The 21455-nt window shown below is 43.3% G+C and overlaps 1 protein-coding gene across 8 annotated transcripts in view; it reads left to right on the forward strand.

The window, feature by feature from the left end:
- The window catches only part of tln2b (talin 2b), a 74632-nt gene extending 61173 nt beyond the window's left edge, over positions 1-13459 (forward strand). For 4 of the 8 annotated variants that reach the window (XM_035643356.2, XM_035643355.2, XM_035643362.2 and 1 more), the window contains exons 45-58: positions 394-560; positions 1536-1719; positions 2161-2286; positions 3586-3702; positions 4199-4384; positions 4895-5002; positions 5600-5705; positions 6517-6522; positions 7051-7175; positions 9114-9239; positions 9335-9397; positions 9491-9673; positions 9751-9876; positions 11108-13459. In XM_035643356.2, the coding sequence (XP_035499249.1) occupies positions 394-560; positions 1536-1719; positions 2161-2286; positions 3586-3702; positions 4199-4384; positions 4895-5002; positions 5600-5705; positions 6517-6522; positions 7051-7175; positions 9114-9239; positions 9335-9397; positions 9491-9673; positions 9751-9876; positions 11108-11236 (1752 nt within the window). In that variant the 3' untranslated portion in view covers positions 11237-13459. The remainder of the gene's footprint in view (positions 1-393; positions 561-1535; positions 1720-2160; positions 2287-3585; positions 3703-4198; positions 4385-4894; positions 5003-5599; positions 5706-6516; positions 6523-7050; positions 7176-9113; positions 9240-9334; positions 9398-9490; positions 9674-9750; positions 9877-11107) is intronic. The other 4 variants (XM_047333407.1, XM_035643363.2, XM_035643359.2 and 1 more) reach the window with 3 other exon arrangements.
- Positions 13460-21455: the final 7996 nt, after the last annotated feature.

Genomic DNA, 21455 nt, shown 5'->3' on the forward strand with positions numbered 1-21455 from the left:
TTGTTGAAATGTTCCTCTCAGGGCTTTCCATTTGTTTATGAGAGACGGACAGACACCAGTCTTCCAGGGGGTTATGTGATTTGCGGAGTCAGGCTCATTGAGTTAATGTGATTGTGCAGCAGACTCTGATTTAATGCATGCTTAACCCTGCTCGCCTGTCTTAGTCCTGGCTTCCTCCTTTAATCCAGCTTGTCCATATGTTTCACTCAAAACGTTTGCAGCCTCACTTACCTGCTTTATAAAGGCCAACATTCTATAAATAGGAGAAATCCCTGTTGCATCATTAAATACATGCAATTCATTCAGTGTTATTTATGGCTGTTTTTATTCCTCTAAGACAGCATGCTTAAAGGACTTCTCTGTATATCCAATGCTATGCTTCACATGTTCCAGGTGTCCTTGGTACTGTCAGCGCTGCAGGCGGGGAACAAAGGCACCCAGGCCTGTATCACAGCAGCAAGTGCTGTTTCTGGCATCATCGCTGACCTGGACACCACCATCATGTTCGCCTCAGCTGGAACACTGACCCCTGAGGATGAAGAGTCCTTTGCTGACCACAGGTGCAATGACGTTGACGCAAGCAAGACAAGCAGACCTTGACATAGTGCTGAGTGAAAAAGCTGTAATCACCAAAAAGAGAAACATTTGACGGTGTTAAAATTGGGCCATAGATTAATAGGTTTCAATAATACAAATGGAATGAAAAGTATGGTACGTATAAGCCATCTTAGTAAAGCTGCTTTCAGACATGCACTGAAGTCCAAACATTTTCACTGAATTTTCACAGAGGGACTGTACTGTATGTGAGAACACAAATGTCCTCAAATGTTGCTACGTACATTTTCCGGAACTTCTCCTGCCAGCCCCCTCGGGAAATTTCCAGAAAATGTCCAAGTGAACCCATATGAGAATACAGGCAGAAGTTCTGCGGACAATTTTCAGTGAGCGAGTTCGGGACATTTTGCGGAGTTCATGTCTGAAAGCAGCTTAAGACTTCATGTTTTTATACTGCAACATCAGAGCTCCTCAACCTGCGCGCAGGTTTATCATGGTATCTCTGCATCCTATAGGACTATGGATACAACCTAAAGCTTGCATTGATTGAAAAAAAAAAAAAACGACTGATCGTACGATATGTATTATGTCCTCTTGACATCACTATGAAGTCAGTAAATTATGTAATATTGTGTAGCAATACATTAACTTTTGCTTCCAATAACATTAGAGAGACAATTTATGATTGCACCCATTTACATTAACCAATCATTCATCCTCATATGATATAAATGACGGCATGATGAAGTAATTATTAAATGGCTTTAGTATCGTGTGGGGTAAATACAGCATTTGATGATTAGTATGCATCACCTCCTCTTCATTTTTTTATTTTACCATTTAAGTAAAATACTCAGCATTTTACCTCATAACTGTAAATTGAAAATTGTCCTTACTAATCACATCCTTTTATATTGCTGGATCTTGAGTGTGACTGTGGAGCAGATTGTGGTAAAGGCCTAATGAGTCCCGTCCTTCAGGGAGAGCATCTTGAAGACAGCCAAGGCGCTGGTGGAGGACACCAAGCTGCTGGTTGCGGGAGCCGCATCCAGCCAAGAGAAACTGGCCCAGGCCGCCCAGTCCTCGGCCAAGACCATCACCCAGCTCACTGAGGTGGTCAAACTAGGAGCAACCAGCATGGGCTCTGAGGACCCCGAGACACAGGTGATGAAAATCAAAAACACACTTTGACTAAAAGAGGTCTAATAGAACCCCAGATGTCTCGGCCATATGTTGTAACAGTTGTATTCTTTCATTGTCTAAAATGATGTAAATCTTTAACAAAGCTCAGTTATTACGTTTTAATTCTTCTTCATGGAGCTTTGTTGTGCTGTAATGACACCGTGTCATTAAGAGTGAGTGACTTCTATCTGTCAGTACAACAAGCCTTATATTCTCTGTACTGCAGTTTCATACACACTGTGTCTCTTCTTTCCCTTGTGTGTATATGCCTCTATCTCTACCCTGCACTAAGTCTGAAGTATCATGACTACAGTAGTGGGAGAGATAAGGGCTGCATTGTTAAATCCTCTCCCCAGAGAACGACTCATACACCTATACTCCGACCATTGTGCCATAATATTGATTCCAGCTCTATCTCTGCAGGTGGTTCTGATAAACGCGGTGCGTGATGTGGCCAAAGCTCTGGCCGAACTCATCGGTGCCACCAAATGTGCTGCTGGCAAGCAGGCTGACGACCCGTCCATGTATCAGCTGAAGAGTGCTGCCAAGGTAAAAGAACAGACGGCCTCAAACAAATCAATGTCATATCTGTTTTAGCTGTGAATTGATTTAAGTGATCAATTTTCAATTTATTGTTCAGCTGATCCTTTCTCACTCAGAGGATACAGGTATTACTGACGACATGGGGACCTGAACCTGTTAACACAGTGACATTATGGGGACTTGACATCCTTATGGGGATAAAAACAAGACCCCACTATGTAAAGGATAACATTTGAGAAGGCATGTTTTAAGGTAAAGGTTAGGTTAAGTTTATGTTAAGGTTATGGTTAGGCAATTAGTGGTTATGGTCAAGGTTAGAGTAAGTCTCCAGGAAATGAATGTACGACGGGGTAATGTCCTCAACTGACACGTAACATCCAGCATCATTAGACCCTTGAGTTGAGGCATGGAAAATTCACCTAAAGGTGAAACAAATTGGCAAAACATGAGAAAGATTTGCAATGCACTCCAGTTCCTGTTGTAAACTACACATGCATGCAGTAGGAGACGTATGTACAAAGTAGATCAAACACGTAAGCTACTATATATATCATGTTAGTTCAATATAAAGTAAATTCTACAGTAAATACAACACATAAGACTTAATCAGATAAATGATGGCCTGGGAGAATCTGTACTACACAAAAGCGACACTACCAAATAATAAAGATCAGACCTTTTTCCGTGTCTCACTTTGGTGCAGTCTAGGTCACTGCAACAGAGAATCAATGATCAAAGTACTGGATCTGTGACAGTCTAGTCTAAACACATTCTGCAAACTTCCTCAGTTTATTTAAAATTTCTCAAAACCGTTGCATGGGGTTTCTTGTGTTTTCTTATCTAAATGGATTCAGGGCCACCCTTGACCCAGGTCATGTTGACAGATTGTCTCTGTTCCTCCAACATATGGTGACCTCCAGAGCGGACCCTCTCAAACTCCTGATGATCATGGTGCTCATATTTCTAACCTGATATATATATATACTTTGTTGAATGCCGCACAGAATATGTCCCCATAAATAAGACTTGAATTTCTATTTCCATTCTCTGTGTCGGCGAACAAACTGTGCTGCCAGCACTAAATCGTCTGGTTTTGATTCTGAAACAAACCCCTTCTCTTTCTTCGGCAGCTGATTGTTTAATCTTCATCTGAAAAGCATCATCAGCCCATGTAACCATTATTAATGGAATCAGTGAAGGAGGAGACGAAAAAGATTTTGCCACATAATGCTTTGCAGCCAAGGGGAAATAGCTCCACCTCCTGGTTTCAATGTGGCCCTCATTATTATTCCCTTCATTTCACAGGTCATGGTGACCAACGTGACGTCTCTTCTAAAAACAGTGAAGGCAGTGGAGGATGAAGCCACTCGCGGGACGAGGGCACTGGAGGCCACCATTGAATGCATCAAGCAGGAGCTGACGGTATGAGTGCCTGACAGGTCCAAACCACTTCTTCTGGGGTCTGCTGGGAGTCAACTGATGAGACACAACCTCTCGGCAGAGCTGGCTCGAAGAGGGTCAGGGATATCTATGTCTATTATTCTGAACAAAACAGAGGAGCTTTTTGTTCTTTTTTTTCCCCCCTCTTTTGTCTGTCCAGCTCCTTTCCACATCTTTCCCTCTCAGCCCCTGCAGGTTTCTCACAGCTCTTGTTTTTAATTTACTCCTTATCCTTATCAGAGGACCACTCAACCTGAGAGGAGGCTTTACCAAGAGCTGCAGCCAAAACCAAATGAATCACAGTCCTTCCTAACTCCTAAATACAATTATACTGCTACCCAATCTAGGATTTTCTGTTCTCACTTTCTGAAGTTACACAGCCTTCATCAGTTCTTATACGAGAATATTCCTATCCTAACATTTCTGAGCCCCATCCATACCTATAACCACCTGTGTCTGTGGTTCATCTTCGTGTCAGGTGTTCCAGTCCAAGGACATCCCAGACAAGTCCACCACACCCGAGGAGTTCATCCGCATGACAAAGGGCATCACCATAGCGACGGCCAAGGCAGTAGCTGCAGGAAACTCTGCTCAGCAGGAGGACGTGATCGCCACTGCCAACCTGAGCCGCAAAGCCATCTCCGATATGCTGACTACATGCAAGGTGCTAATTCACACCGCCCTGCCAGAACAGGCCTCACACAGGCAGCACCAGGCTGCCAAGGAACATGTGAGCCCCGCCTGCTGAGGGCAGATAGGACATTAGAGTCCAGTCCACTTTCTGGCTGCTCCCGCTGGTCGTGACTCAGTCTCTTTTCAAAGTCGTGCGGTGGATCATCAGTCAGCCTGTCCTTCAGCAACTTTGGAACAGTTGCAAGAAGATGAAAAAGAGGGAAGACAGAGCATCATAGGCTGGGCTCTTGAAAACCAAACCATTGGACCAACAAAATCGGGGGGGAAATTATTTCTAAATATTATTTTTCTTTTTTAAATTTAATCTGTGATTGGCATGACATACATCTGCACAAATAAAATCCAATAAAGGGTTTTCCAGGCCTCACATAGCACATTTTCACTTTGATGTAGGACCTGTGTTAAATCTTCCACAGGGAACAATTAGTTTATATCTTTTTTTAATTATGCACCATACAACATTGTTCTCTCACCCTACCAGCGAGCCGCATACCACCAAGAAGTGATCGAGGAGCTGAGGAACAGGGCCCTGCAGTACGGCTCCGAGTGCACCATTGGATATATCAACCTTCTGGAGCAAGTGCTGCAGGTTAGGATGAGAAGGAAAAATAATGGAACTGGCTTGTGTCTGTGTGGGCATGTTTATGTCTCTAGCTATGGATAAGGTGATTCCACGGGTCTTATCTTCAAGGTTATATCCTGTGATGCTTGTCAGATCTGTCCTGTGTTCCTGTCTCTCATACTTTCATACATTTACTGTAACATCACTGAGCACCTTGTTGCATATGTTTGTGTATTGTGAGCAAAACCTATTTTTTTAAATGAAATATGTAATAATAACTTTAAATAATGTCTGCTAGTTGAAGCTTAATGAATCATCTCACTTGTATAATTAGTTGATGGTTCATCATGTAAATTCTGGCAAATCAGTTAGTAGTTGCAGTTATTTGTGTTTTTACTCATAATCAGAAAATTGGAAAAAGAAAACAGATTCATCTTTACATCTCTCTTTCTTTCTGTGTGTGTGTGTGTGTGTGTGTGTGTGTGTGTGTGTGTGTGTGTGTGTGTGTGTGTGTGTGTGTGTGTGTGTGTGTGTGTGTGTGTGTGTGTGTGTGTGTGTGTGTGTGTGTGTGTGTGTGTGTGTGTGTGTGTGTGTGTGTGTGTGTGTGTGTGTGTGTGTGGTCAGGTGCTGCAGAAGCCCACACAGGAGCAGAAACAGCAGCTGGCCGTGCACTCCAAACACGTGGCAGCGTGTGTGACAGAGCTCGTCCAGACAGCTGACGCCATGAAAGGTGAGGCCACACGCACTGTGGACGTACACTGTCACACACTCTTACCCAATGCACACAAACAAGAGTTTGACTTGGCAAGTTAGTTACTTGTCTGTGACCCCATTCTCACTGATGATTTTATGGACTATTTAACATACATGAAAGTTATGTATATTCATCACTCAAAGTGTTTGGTACTCTTTGAAACAGTTTTATGTTATTTTATTCAGAGTCATGAATTTTACAGAAGCCTGTGCGCTTTCCAAAAACCGTTGGCAGCAGATTTTACTTTTAAATTGACTGTGCGACAGTAAATGTGCTGCAGTGTAAAACTGGGGAAGCTGAGATTGCAGCATTGAGTGATTTGAAAAAGCAAGGGGATTCCCATTAGGAGCCAACCCAAATTAATAAAATGTAAAAAAAAATAAAAATAAACATTACAGGATTGCGGCGATGTTGGAGATTAGGCAAAGGAGCCCTAATCCCCTAGTGCATGAATAATATCATAGAGTTACTGAGTCAAACCTGTCTCCGTCCCTGATAAAGTCAGGTCACAAAAATCACTTTAGAATATTGAAAAATCGTACCACAGAGTGATCGCCCTGCAAATTGTTGGCAAAGTGAGCTCCGTAGAATTGTTATGACACAGACATATTTGACTGTTTCCTCTAGAAACTGCACTGCCACATCTGTCAGGGGTAATAGATTGTGTTTGGGTGAGAATTAGATTTCAGCGTGCAGCCTGAGACCCAGCGGGGTTATCCACTTCACCTCTCTAATGTCCCATGTGTTCTCTCCCTCTCTCTCCCCTGCTCTCTCCTCGCTGCCTCAGATGGAGGTAAGTGGGATGTGGTGTGTTTTGTTCCCTCAGATCACCTTTCCTAGAGTCAGAAAGGGGGGCAGAGGAGTCGACGGCTTGGGGGTGGGGTTGCGGAACAGATTTCCCCAGAGCTCAAACGTAATCTATGAAAACATCGTTCCATCTGCTTTACCAAGCTGTTCCCACATCCCATTTTATAGGCACTTAAAACCCTATAAAAAAAGACAATGATCCATCAAATGTGCATTTCTTCCCTCTTAGATTTATTTTATTTAATTCTGAGACTGTACTTTTACAATGCAATTAGTTCTTTTGGAGTGTACAGAGCTCACGAGCTTTGATGCTGTTGAAGGAAGTTGAGATTTAACATCTCCGCGATGCCTTGCTGTTGTGAAGGAGCGCTTTGAAGAAGAACATCTGGATGAAGTTTCATGTTGACCTCTTGTTACATTAAATTGAATTACTCTACCGGTGCCTCTTTTGTTGAGTCCATGCTAGATAAGCACACTGTAACCGGTGTCTGGCCCTGTGTCGATCCCTTTTCAGGATCAGAGTGTGTGGACCCCGAGGACCCCACTGTCATCGCTGAGACTGAGCTCCTCGGAGCAGCAGCATCCATTGAAGCTGCCGCCAAGAAACTAGAGCAGCTGAAACCCAGGGCCAAGCCCAAGGTATAAGTGCCCCTCTCAACCCTTCCCACCCACACATACCCACACACAGCGTTTTGCCATTAATCAGCATGGAGACCACGTTGAGCCAAAAGGAAAAAGGGGACACTGACTTTGAAGTGGAGTCGTCTTTTTTCAGTGACTGAGCCGCTATTTTGATATCGTTAAAAGAGAAATATCTCTGTGTTACGCGCACTGTGTTGAGTCATACAGCCGTTCCAGTGAGCTCACATACAATGCTTGGAAAACTTTCTCCAAACACACTTTTGAGTTGCGTTGCCAGGAGACACAATTACACTGCTGGATCCTCAGGCTTATGTTGGAAGGAGTTCAAACGTGTGATGAACTGATTGTCCAAAAGCGAGGGCCTTGGTCTTACTGAACTTATTTCCTTTGTTTTATTTCAGTGATCCCCCTTTCTAAACTTCACTCTGTGAGATTTTTTACAGACTGTTACTCACCTTTGCTGCCATGAAAACAAATCGTCCTTACCGCACAAAAGAAAATACATGTAGGCAAAAGATTGGCGCATGGCGCTTTTGGAAAGTGAAATTACATTTATGTTGTTGTGTATGTAATATGGGATTGTGTTTGTGGTGTGTTACTGCATGATGGTTGTGTTGTGTTGTTTATCTGTCTCTGGAGACTGAATAGTTGGATCCTAGCCCCCCCCCCCCCCTCTCTTCTTGTACACAGTGATTGTCAATTCCACCCTCTGCCTGTATGAAAGGAAGCACTGCATATTTAGGTTACCCCAGTTTTAATAAAGACCACATAATGCTCTGTCTCATACTGTAATCCCACAGCTACAGACTGCATTTATGAAAAGGGGATTAGCGAGTGAAAGGCTTTTCCTCTTTTTGACGTCTGTGTCTCCCTCTAGTGATCTAATAGGAAGCAGCTCTACTATTTTAAGGGGGGATATCACAGAACCGTACTACTTTTTTCCCTCAGTTACACTTATTTACAACCATACCCTGCTATCCTAATTTTTGTTCAGATGCAGAAGAAAAAAACTGAGATGAGGCCATACATGACACATTGCCTGAAACATTTGTTGTGCAGAACCCTTATTCATAAAATTACTATTTTTTTGAAGGGGTTTTATGCAAGTTTTGCAGTCCACAAAGTCCTCTATCACACAACGACAACATCATACATGATGTTGATTTAATTCTTTGAGTTCTGTGAGTAAGTGAAATACTACTAGAGGCATCTAACCACCAAGTGATCTATCAAATATGTCTGCAGGTGTTTAGATGCATAATTGTATTTGTTTAAAGCAGCTCTGATCGTCCTTCGTCCTTCTCTTAACTCCCTCTCCCCTCTGCGTCTTCATCCTTCCCACCCTGTACGGAGTGAGAATTCTCCTGCTCGCGGCATGCACCCCTGGCCAGCGTTTTGCCCTCCCCCCCTCCCCTCTCCTAGCCATTGTAGACCGGGAAGCCTTCTCTGCAGGGCTCTGTCTGATATGTTTGATATATTAGGTTGTTATTCAGTCCAACTATATATCAAACATATTCCTACAGTGTCCCGCCCTGTCTCCAGCCACGTGTGCCTTATGTGTTTATGGAGGTCTCTCAAATGTCAAATCGAATGTTGATTTGTTAACGGTCCATGAACTGATATACTGTGCTCTTCTTGCAGGTTTTTAGCTCAGCTTTGGAAAATGTGGCGTTGTATGTAGATATAAATTCAAACATTATAGATTATGCTCAGGGTTGTAGCTACCAATGAGGACACTGTTGTTTTCTTGGAATTATTTTCTATTTTAATTTTACTTTTAGACCAATAACTAACTAAATCAATTATTTCTGTGGATAAGAATATATTCTTTGTGTTGGGAAATAGAATATAAGAGAATTTTCATAGACAAAAAATACTTATCCACTTTTTTTTTTTAGTTTTATGATTTATGTTGATTTTTGGTTTTCATTCCAGCAGGCAGATGAGACGCTGGATTTCGAGGAACAAATCTTAGAGGCCGCGAAGTCCATTGCTGCAGCAACTAGTGCGCTCGTTAAATCTGCGTCAGCAGCCCAGAGAGAACTGGTGGCACAAGGCAAGGTCAGTCTACACACCCGCTCCGACACGCTGGGTGATGAACACGCTAGGTCTAGCAATGTAATGCAATATTTTGTTTCCCCAAACCCCTACGCCAGGTGGGATCCAATCTAGCCAATGCAGTGGATGATGGCCAGTGGTCACAGGGTCTTATATCAGCGGTAAGTTCCTATGAAAAATTGTGTGTACAAACATTGTTTATTAACAGAAAAACAAAATGTAAAACAAAATGAGCATGTGTGAATTTGCCGTAGGCTCGTATGGTAGCGGCAGCCACCAGCAACCTGTGTGAGGCAGCGAACGCCTCAGTTCAGGGCCACGCCAGCGAGGAGAAGCTCATCTGCTCAGCCAAGCAGGTCGCGGCCTCCACGGCTCAGCTGCTGGTGGCCTGCAAGGTGAAGGCGGACCAGGACTCTGAAGCCATGAGGAGACTACAGGTAGCACTGAAACGCGGTTTCAAATGTACCCCTGGAAACTTGTGCGCACCGCTTACTTTGAGATTATCCGTTTGAAGGCGGCCGGCAATGCGGTGAAGCGGGCATCAGACAACCTGGTGAAGGCGGCTCAGAAAGCAGCATTTGACAAGACCGAAGATGACAGTGTGGTGGTGAAGACCAAATTCGTCGGGGGCATAGCTCAGGTGAGACAAAACCCTGAAAGATCTTCATTAGGAGACGTGGAAACAAAAATCAGCCCCGTTGTGTGGTTTGCCCTTTCCACTGAACGTTTGAACTTCTTGCTGATGTGCCGAAATGCCGAAATGCAACTGTTGTTTTTCGGAAATTGTGATGAGCCGCTGTGGGCAAAAGGCTCATCAGCTTCATTTCAAAGCTGTTTACCAGGTTTACCCGACACCCACAACTGCAAGACATCAGCTTTTGGCTGACTTTAAGCATCTTTCTGTTCCAGCAGATACCTTGCTTCCTTTTCATCTCTGCAAAACATTTGACAGAAACTGATGTCTGTTATTTTTTTTCCGAACTCCAGGGTGCTACAGGAAGCTTTACTTTTGATCTTGATAGATTAAGTTACTGCCTCAGTCAGTGGTGCACCCCTGCTGGGCTTTAGCTTGTCAGCTTCTCTATTTGACCAATGAGATTTACGGTGTCGTTCATGTCTGATCATTGTTACACAAAGGGCAGCTTTGGACGTTATCTTTTTTTAACAGACCAAACAAATCAACTATTGTCACTTTACCCCCCCAATTAACATTATAACCAAATTTGACAACGTCTTATAATTTCCATGTGAAAACAGTTTGCAATTAACTTATTGGGATTTCTTTGATTTGTGTTGAATAGCTGGCAACACAGAAAAGGCTTATTATATATTGTTCAAAACAAATCACAGAAAAGACAGGAATCCTTTAGCTGTCTCCTGAACACCACTCTACCCCTTAATTGAAAGCACAGCTTTTATTATCAGCTTTGAATATGAATTATTGTACTTACATCCATATTACGTGATTGCTGTGGAAAAAACAGCCAGCGGTTTTCTTACATTCAAAACACCTTTTTGTTTACCTTGTCTTTTTCCTGAGGGCCATTGTCCAGTTAGATTATCCCTATAATTTGGAGCCTGAGTTATGGATTTACGGTCCCATTCAAGTGAATAGGAAATTGGTCTCAGACTTTTAGACCCCACTGCAAATACCCTTAAATCTGAAAGGTGGCACTGTAACCTCAATGTTTGTTTTTAAATTCAATGTACTGGAGTCGCTGCCAAAAAACAATGAGTACATGTCGCAGTCCTTGACCTGAGGAAAGAAAGCTGCACGCTGTGAGCTGAGTACAGCGCAGCTATACATCAGGAACGGGATTAGAACGAGTGAAAGTCACATTTTCTGTCGTCTGTTCCCGTTCTCTCCTCAGATCATTGCGGCTCAGGAGGAGATGCTGAGGAAGGAGCGGGAGCTGGAGGAAGCCCGGAAGAAGCTGGCTCAGATTCGACAGCAGCAGTACAAGTTCTTGCCCAGCGAGTTGAGGGAGGATGAGGGCTGAGCGGCAAGGAGTGTGTGCTGCACTGATGAGACCCTCTTGTCACGGGCTGATGCTGCCAGTGTTCTAATGGCTGCTTTACTCTCTTACAATTGAGGAATATACAGCACTTGAAACAGGCCTGTTTAGTGAGGAAGACAAGTGCCTGTTTGTGTGTGTGTGTGTGTGTGTGTGTGTGTGTGTGTGTGTGTGTGTGTGTGTGTGTGTGTGTGTGTGTGTGTGTGTGTGTGTGTGTGTGTGTGTGTGTGTGTGTGTGTGTGTGTGTGTGTGTGTGTGTGTGTGTGTGTGTGTGTGTGTGTGTGCGCACGTGTGCGTGCGCGTGTGTGTTGTGTCAGTGAATTGACATTGACATTCAATAAGGAGAGCGTTGTTACAGTTGTCAATATGAGTAAGTTGAGAACATGTGGTGAAGTCGTATGGTAAATGTATCATTGCTTTGTTGAGTGTTTCTGCATCATGAGCATTACTGACTGTTACAATCATGAACTGAAGATGTTATGATTGAGAAATCCTCTATAATCATTGAATGTTCTATACATGTTGAAGGTTCAGAGCAAATAGGAAGGAAATGGAGAAATCTCTTCAACTGGCAGAAGCAACCTATGGCTCCATAGCTTGTACTCTTAACATCATATGTAAAAAAACAAAACGTCTAAGGGTTAATTAAAAAAAAAGGCAGGAGGAGGGTTTCCTCATTTCATCCCTGCTTTGCATGCACCATAATGTCTATACATATCAATGATGCTACTAACCAATAGAGTAGTATAGAGTGAAAAGGCACTTGTATTTTACTAGTAAAATTTGAAATTTGGGTTTGCTGTTCATTGAGAAAATCATTTTAAAGTCGAGGATTCTGATTGAACTGTGTTGGTCAGCTTGACACCAGACAACAGGGTGTTCTGGCTGGAGTAAATGACAATAAATACAAATGAAATGAAAAAACAGACCGTCAATCTATAAAAAATATTTATTCTTGACAAAGTTTTCTAAGGAGAAAGTAGTTCTTTAAGAGCAGACAGATGTAATCTATATTATTCACAACAGAATCTGGACTATGTGTGACCAAATATGTCTTGCCCTTTGAGCATCAAGCCACTTCATGTAGCCCCACCGCTTCTCACATGCACATAGCCGTGTAAGGAATATATGTTCATATTGTTCGTCATGTTTGTCCACCCCTTGTCTTCATGTTTTACTTCCTCTCCCATTAACACTGGCCAGATTTAGATTGGGTGCCACACACAAGCGGCTACAGTGAGCGAGTCACCCTGCAGTCTATAGCAATACATGAGACTAGCAAGATGATAATGAGAGTCTGCGCCGCTGCTGGTTGGATGATTACATATGTGCAGCGATATTTGGCTTTGGGCCCCTTGAATGAAGCATGAAACACGTTATGCACTGAAGTTGACCATGAACTTATGCACTGAAGAAGGCAACGGAAAGCTTCCATCGTATTAAATGTGGGACATTCTCTTTACAAAATAGAAGAAAAAATAAATAGCTTCAAGTTCTGATTGAGGTAGCCGATTCAGTCCTTTTTTTTCTTTTCTTAAGTATAGTAACGTGTGATATATAGGAAATGTTAAGCACTTCATCTCCGCAGTCTGTCCATGCCAGTGTCTGGTCTGCATTGTGTACTAGTGCCTTACTCTGAGTCTGTCCTGTGAGCAGCTGAAGATCAGGCTGGATGGGAGCTGGAGCCTGAGCCTGAGCCTTTTCCTCTCTGGATCAGAACATTATGCCATTCTAAAGCCCACCGGGGTCTTAATAAACTGTCACCGAGTCCTCTGCCATACAGTACGATGCCTTGGCTGGTGACCCACCTGCCTACAATGTTATAATGCTGATATTAAAAGGGCATCTGTGGATACCTTAGGATTCAGAGACCATTTCAGAAGACTAACACTAGACTGCATTCCATGAGCATGTGGCAATTTGTGTTTGTAACTTCCTTGTTTCTTTGTCTAATCACCATTAAAAAATTTAAAAATTTAAAAAACATTTTTATCAGTCAATGTAATAATTACCCTGAAATATATTGTCCAACTGATTTGTCTGAGTATCAACAGAAATAGAAAACATTATTAGCTCTGTTATGAATCGGTGTTGTGCTTTCTTTGACAGACTGCATTAGTTTCATGATTTGATGCTGTATGTATAATATTTATCTGGTCACAAAAGTATTTTTTGTATTCACCAAAAATAAAGCGTTTCAAACAACCAGTACCGGTAAAGAGACGTTTTGTTTGTTATCCTGTTTCATATTGATGCATCATGTACAGTAGTTGTCTTCAGAGATCTCAAATAGAAAGAAGTCATGTTACATTCTTTCCAGCAGATGTCAGTGTTGTCCTTCGTGGTCCAGTCAGAGGGGCCAGTGGATGCTTTGAGAAATATGTTCTAGTGGAGGGATTGGCAAAATCAGCCTGACCAAATAAGGACACAGTGGATGTGCCTTTTTTTCCCCCTCTTCTTCTTCTCTTTGTTCACAGACCAGACCTTGAAGTATGCAGTGATTTCCATTTCGATGTTTCGGTTCAGAATGAGATTAACCGTCTTCTTTTTGTTTTCATTCTGGGTTCCAGAGTTACACAGCTTAAACTTCTGTTTTAGCTCCGGCCTAATGTGCATAGTTTGTTGGTCTGCAGGTAATAAAATCTGACATGAACAGGCTGATCACATTTTTTTTGGGGCAGTTGATAGTAGATCATTATTTCACACTGAATCTGAGCCTCTGTCTGTATCAGCAGTATGTGTGAAGTGGCTGAAGTGTGTGAATGATGGTTAGAAGAGGCAATACACAATACAATAAGTGGTCCTAATGAACACCATATTTGGTTGTTTGAGTGTTTTGGTCTCATGCGAGGCCGGGGCCACACAGTTGAGAGGGGAAACTGAAGCCATGTGTTTAACTGGGAGTGCCCATCCAGTTCTCACCCTCTCTGTGTCTCCCTCTCCCTCCCTCCAGTCCTCCTGGAGGATGTTTGTCTGCTCCAGTCTGGCACTTGTACAGAGCTGCATCGAAAACCGCAGGAGATTAATGATGTAAAGCAGAGATGTGGTCTGGTCAAGACCTTCCTCCTTTTGTCCTGAACATGATTCCAGGCTAATTAGCAAACCACTCTCTTATAGCTGCAATCAAGTTTCCACAAAGGTCATGAATTTATGGGCTTTTACAGCAAAAATGTGCATTTGGCAGAACAAACACTATGGTCAGCACGAAGGCAGCAATGGGGAAAAAAGGATTATCGTGCGCTCTACCACCCCTCCTTTTACTTCTTCAATCTATATTCATTTCATTGTTTTGTTATTGGTTGGCGTTAGGGAGACTTCCTGTCACATGACAGTCTCCTGCACATGGACGCAGGTATAGACTCCGGCTGCACCTCTTTTCGGGATTCGATTTTAGGCCTGATCTGTTACACTGTGGCATTTGTCATCAACTTCTCCAACCCCACAGTGGAGCATATGTCGCACCTGCAGAACTTCAAGATCCCAGGTTTTCTGAAGATGATCAAAGGGTTGAGATGACTTAGAGGAAAATGTGCTCAAAACCATGCACAACACATCTAGCATTTTCATTTCGAAATAATAGTGCAGACATTTAAAATGACACCATGCTTGGAATATTTTGCCCACTTGTTTCCAAAAGGCTCATGACACATACGGTAATTCTTAGCATCAACGGTTTACATCGCTAGCCTCCTAGATGTCTTATCTTTTCTGATTGGAAGTTGTGTTGTGCAGTAACAGCAGCTTGTGCCGTGTCTAATCCCCACAACCTGGCAGCCATTTAGTTCATGCTTTGTTCCATACTCTGCTTTTCAAAATTGAAGCCATGTTAACCCGTAGCCAGACCAAACGACATGTGGTCAACTTTCTGCTTTCATCATTCAAAAAGTAACCTACAATGAATTTGAGCCGCGTCTGCGCAACAATAAATGCACTTGGCTAATACAATTTTCCATATGTTTATTTATTTTCCAGTGGTCGGGTGAGCTACTGTGCAGGAGTGGAATCATGGCTTGTGCTAAGAACAGCCTCGGGGAAACTGAGAGTTGTCACACCGTTTAGCTATGTAGCCAGTTATAGCATGTTAATGATACTCTTAAAATCTCAGTTTCTCAATTTGCCTTTTGGGAAATGGCTGAACAGAAACAATTGTGAATAAGAAGAAAGAAAAAGAAAAACACGCACGTATCACACTACAGAAGAAACATGTATATGAATTGTAATTTAAGCTGACGTAATTTTCTTTTTGACCCCAGTTCTGGTATAAAATCACGAAACAGGTCGAGAGTGCATAATAGTCTTTTTACAACATTGAGAGAAGGAGAGAGTTTCTGCCCTTAGCCGGTTTTCTCCAGTTCCAGAGAAAAGGGATGAAAGAGGAAGCGAGGTTTGGAAAAAATGCACAGCCAGGAAAGGCTTTTGGTTTTTGGGCTGGGCCATTTGTCCAAAGCATGCCTCTTATGACCATGTCAGAATAAAAGATCTGTGGACAAGAAGTTCTGCTGTAGTAGTAAACTTTGGGCAACGTGAGGGATGTTTCCCTCTTTTGTCCTTTCTGACTGCTCTTCAAGACTTTGATAAATGTTTTTGTTGTGTTTATAGTCTTTTGAGGTTGTGATATGAAAAAAAATCAATAGAGTGAAGGGCAGCGAAGAGATTTTGCAGCCATGCCAAGCAAAGACATTCCCAGGTTGCTCAAGCTGATAAAACAGTGGAAACCAACATTGTTCACGGGTCGAATGACTGTACAGTAGTTAATGTTTGGCTTCAGTCCATTTTGTTTCACATAGTCCAGACCCAAAGATTGAATGGTAGGGAAAAGTAAGAACACACTTAACAAACTATTAAGAAAATTACCAAAACCTCAGAGAAACCACCCAACTTCCTTTCCCTCAATGTCTACGTTGCCTATCCTGTATTGTGGCTGTATTTTGTCTGCTCAACTCTGGTGATTAAAAAAACATCATCCTCAGCCCGTGTTTTTCCCAGAGTTCCCTTCAACAAGAGTCTCAGGCACCTAATGTTGCGGGGATGCTGTTCCATGTGGTGCATGGACTCCATGTAAACACACCGTGGCACCGCCTTGACAAGGAAATGCTCTGGAGAGGCTGGTGTGAGGAAACACTGTTGACTTACAGTATGGATTAACCAAAGTGAGTGAGGTCATGGTGCTAAAAGGAGGCCTGCTGTTTACCCGTTCTCACATAGCACCTCTCTGCCGGCTCTGAGCAGCAGTGCTCCCTAACGTAAACCTGGGAGACAGCAGCTGATGGATCTGAGAGGACCTTTGTACTCAGGTCTGGAGCACTTGACTATTTTAGGTCATCAGCTGGGTTCTCGGCTCCATAAGCTATGCAGTCTACAGTCTGTTGTTTAGTGATAAAAGTAAGCAGGACTTCTATGCTTTCATAACTTGGACGCGGTTAGCGGCGCAGTGATTTCACAGTTAAAGGTGATAAAGTGGTTGATTTCACTATTTCTGATTATCAACTGGGTTGGATTAGATGACATGAAGCCAGTACTTTCTGTAAAAAATGATCAAGTTTGTTCACATATCCCTTTTTTCCACCAAAGTGAACCTAGTGCTAGTGCTGGTTCGGAGTCGGCTCAACTACCCCTTTTAACCCCCCCTTGTGAACCTTTTAAAAACCTTTTCTACAGGCTAGACCCGCCGTAGAACCTCGTCAATACATCATCAGTACATAACTTATAGACCAGGGAAGACTTGGTGTCACTCTGGAACCAGTTTTTCTGACAAAGAGACGTTTTACTGGCTGTCCACACACAAATAACTGGCCGGAGATGAGGCTCTGGTTCCGAGGCGGCCCTTGCATTGCCTAGTTGAAAGGGGGCAACGCTCATGGCTTCAACTATTGAGTGTCATATTGCAGGAAGTGCCCCACATTCTGGCCCCTTATGTAATGCTACATCAGACAGAATTAACCCATTTCCATGAGATAGCAGGTGGGTATACACTATGTGAGAATGCGAGCTAGCTTTCAGTCGCCTTCAGTGTCCATCCCCTGCGATTCGCTGTCCGTCTCTCCCATGACGGCACAGCAGCTCCTTTGGACATCATGTAAGGAAGACGCAGTATTTCTCAGTCAGCAATGACAGCAAGGCTATATTGGGACTGACCTGAGACTCAAAACTCCAGTGCTAATTTTGGACAGCCCCACATGTAGCATCAGGCATATCTATTTTTAAAAAAAAAAACGATGTTGGGTGACTGCAACGCTCTCTTCTACGGTCAAGCTCCCCTCTGTGATTTATGGTGCTTTTTCTCGGCCTTGCTCTCGCCTGAAATTGGTGCTGAGAGTGAGCCGATGAACGAGGGGGAGCGAGCGGTCCGTCTCAGACCGCGCTGCCGACTGGAACTGATCTGCAGTGTCCCCCGGGATTTAAGCTGCCTCGAGTGAAATCTAACACTCGTCCATACAAGCCCGTCTGTCTTATTAAGGAAACTATGCTCAGCGCTCGTTAGATGACGGGCCACATTTCTGCAGAGAAAAGAACCCTCCATGGCTCCTTTTTCTTCCCTCAAACCTTGTGGCTTCCCCACTCTGTATCAAACGCCGAATAAACAGTCTCTCGGTGCGCAGCAGATATTTTCTCAACACTGTTTCCAATTTCCATGAGCAGATTCGGTGTGGGAACAGACGAAAACGATTAATCAGCGTGACCGTATCCATCTACTACTATGTCTTACATGCCCGACCTCCTGTCTCCTACTGTTTTCACTCATCCAGTGTCTGAGCTGATCTCCTTTGATGGATCCACGGAGTCACTCCCAATGGCGAAAAGTAACTAACTGACAGAGTATTGCACTGAAGCACCATTTTGAGGTACTTCTACTTTGTCTGAGAATTTACATTTTAGTCTATTTTATACATTTCAGAGGGATATAATGATGTATTTTCGTACATTTTTTAGTAACTACTAGTAATGGTTTGATCAAGAGTTTAGATGGAAAAAAACCACAATGAGATTATTAAAAATTGTTTGTTTTTAATGATTATACCAGTGGTTCCCAAGCAGTGTTCATGCAGGGCTCCTTGACATGTTTCACTGACATTACATTTTAAGCACCAAAGAGTGATTTTCCATCAAAACATTATTTGTCTTCCACCTCATTAATAATATCACATATCCTTTGTTCAAGCAATGATTCTGCTCTGTTCTAGTAGTATAAAGTTATTTGACTCTTGTAAAAGGATGCTTGTAATACTTCTTTACTTTGACCTAAATGCAGGACTTTTGAGTGTAATGGACTATTTTTCACTCATGTGTTGGTGCTTTTACTTGACTAAAGGATCGGAGTGTTTCTTTCTCCACTGGTCTTTTCCCATTCTTTTTGATGGGAGTGATGCTGTCTTTAGGCAGACTATAGGAGCATAATTACCCTCTTATCGTACTGTATATTGTTATCTCAGACGTCCAAGGTCTCGGAACAGGAACTAGGCAGACCATGTTAGATGGATGTCTATTTATCCTCATGTCTGTGCCTTTCAGACAGTTGTTTCAGGACTGACTTTGTACAACTGTTTTATCAAGCTCCCTCGCTGTGCAGTGAGCCTGAGCCTGCCTGGAAAATGGTCACGGCATCTGATCAAACGTGGGGGCTGCAGGCTCAGGCTTTGGTACGAGAATGCAGGTGCCGCAGAGCTGTGGGTTCCTGTGGCATTCCTCACTGCCGAGAGACCACTGTGACCGAGTCACGGCGAACACAGCAAGCCTTCAAACAGCCACTCAAAACCACACTGGAATGTCTCATCGCCGTCGATTCTCCCATGCGCTCCACATTATAGCTTTTCTTCAGCCAAACTATGGTCATTTTGTGGTTTGGAACTCATACTTATAAACTTGATAAAAGGCCTTCACTTTTCTTTCGCACACTTAGGAGAGAGGACGTATTTTGATTCGTTACAAATGGTCATTGTAAGTGTTATGATGACTATTCCTCCATAGAGTTTAGATAGATTTTTGTTATCGAGGGAAAGAAAAAAATATACAAACTACTATACTACCATAGACATCCAGCATCCTCCACATTTAGCCATTGTCTCCGTGCTTTGTGCCAGAAGGCTCTGACAGTCAGTACTGTTGCAGGCAGAACAGTGGCTGAAATGGAAGTGCATACCAGGAAGTTTTATAGCCCTGTGGAATGGAAAGAAATATCGAGTACGTCTTTGGACCTCACAAAAAGCCCCCGCAACTTAGCTCTCTCCTCTGTCTCCTCGACTTGGCTTACACAAGAGAGGGCCCATATATGGACACATATATGAAAGATTCTCCCTCCGTGCGCAAACACGGAAACTTCTAGCCCTGTGACATGTGAGGGGCAAGAGATTGAAGGCAAATATTTAAAGAGAGCTATCAACTAGATGCTGAGCAGCTGTGAACGGAGATGCAAAAAACCCCCCCAAAAAACAGCGAGATCGAAAAAACAGTAATTAGGCAGTGAGAGGGTGAAGACGTGAAGCATATCGAGAAGCGCAGTGGGCGTGAAAGTCAGTGCAGGACGCAGCTGTGATGCGGTGGAAGGGATCTCCGATCTGGAGATGGGAGTTCAAGTTCAAGTTCAGGCTGCATGTAAACAATCATTCACTCCCCTCCTCCCTCCCGACTTAACCTGTTCTGTGCTGTGTACAAACACACAATAAAAGTTTAAACAAAAAAAAAAAATGCTGTTTTCCAAATAGTGAATAGGGATTTGTGTTGTGTTTGGGCAGATTGATTTTCTTTTGTTTCAGATTTCGTGCTGTGACATGTCTGGCCTTCTTGGGGTTTTTAATTTTACACAGGGATTCTAGCACGGCTTCCCACATGGGCAAGAAATGAATCGTGACAGTTCCCCCCGAATGACCCCCCCCCCAGTCTAAGCTGACTGAGCAGCATCAGATATGGCTGACATTCTTGCCTTTCTGTGTGTGCCCATCTGCAAGGGGGGGGGGGAACACAAACAAACAGTCGGGGAGGAGCCCTCTCGAGGCCGCAAATATTCCTCCATTATGACTTCTAGCCACATTTGTGTTTCCACTACTGGACGCTTTCATGTCTGGTATTTTTGCTCAACAGCTCAGATTGTTTTCTCTAGACAAGCCATAGCTGCTTGCACACTGTCACTCTGGATTCTGCCAAATCGTTTGTAAAAACATTTAAATATATCAACTTTGTATGATGTACAAGAACATATTATGAACTTCAAAAATACTTGCAGATGTTCTCTTATTATCATTGCAAATAAAAGAGCTTTTTTTTTCTTCCATTTCTCCTTGGGTCAACCTCAGCAGAACCTTTAAAACACACCAGTCATGGGGGGGGGGGGGGGGGGGGGGGGGGGGGGGGGGGGGGGGGGCGACTCCAGGCCTGTAGGAGAATTATTACACTCTTTACAGTCTGAGAGATGACAGATCCTTTCATTTAATAGCAGCCACTTGTAGCAATAACTTGGCACAGGAGGAATGCCACGCATCTCCTGGGAAGCACCTGGAGCTGAAAAATGTGACCTTCATGCTTCAGGAATTTGCCTCCTCGAATATTATTAAACATGGGGCGGTGGTGAATATCGTGCGTTTTGAGCACTTTGATAGTTTCAGCTTCCATGAACTAAATCAAAAGTTTAAGTGGAATGACAACAGACCGAGGGACACGTCTTGTGTGATTCACACCCTTATTGACAGATTTATCACCACACTCAACCGCGTCAGTCCAAGTGTCACAGCCTTTTTGCAACTATCCGTCGCGTAAAATACTCTTTCTGTCTCTGTGTGGTTAGATATCCACCTGTGCTTACCAATTCACCAGTTCAAGTCTTTCAGCTCCCGGTACATATCCGTGGAACATTACCGTGAATAAATCCAGCAGTAGGGCATCGACCAGGCTTGGGTTACAGCTTGGATTGCACTCTCCCCTTCGCCCCCCCCTCTCCATTTTTACTATGCTAAATGATTATGCCCCTTCATGGAGCTATCTAATCCCATGGGTAATGTCTCAATGAGCCAAGGAGTTCTCTCTATATATATATCTGGACGATGTCTGCAGAAATCCTCAGATGACATTTGACGAGGAGCATGCCAGCACTGTGCTTCTTAGAGTTTCACTCAGTCGCCGTGCACTCCAGGGCGAGCTACACCCTGTGTTCCCTCACTCGCCTGTGCCCATTGAAATCAGACGCACGCCATTGGAAAGTAACCGTACGTGCTGT

Source organism: Scophthalmus maximus, chromosome 7, assembly GCF_022379125.1.
Source record: "Scophthalmus maximus strain ysfricsl-2021 chromosome 7, ASM2237912v1, whole genome shotgun sequence".
NCBI classification, from domain to species: Eukaryota; Metazoa; Chordata; class Actinopteri; order Pleuronectiformes; family Scophthalmidae; genus Scophthalmus; species Scophthalmus maximus.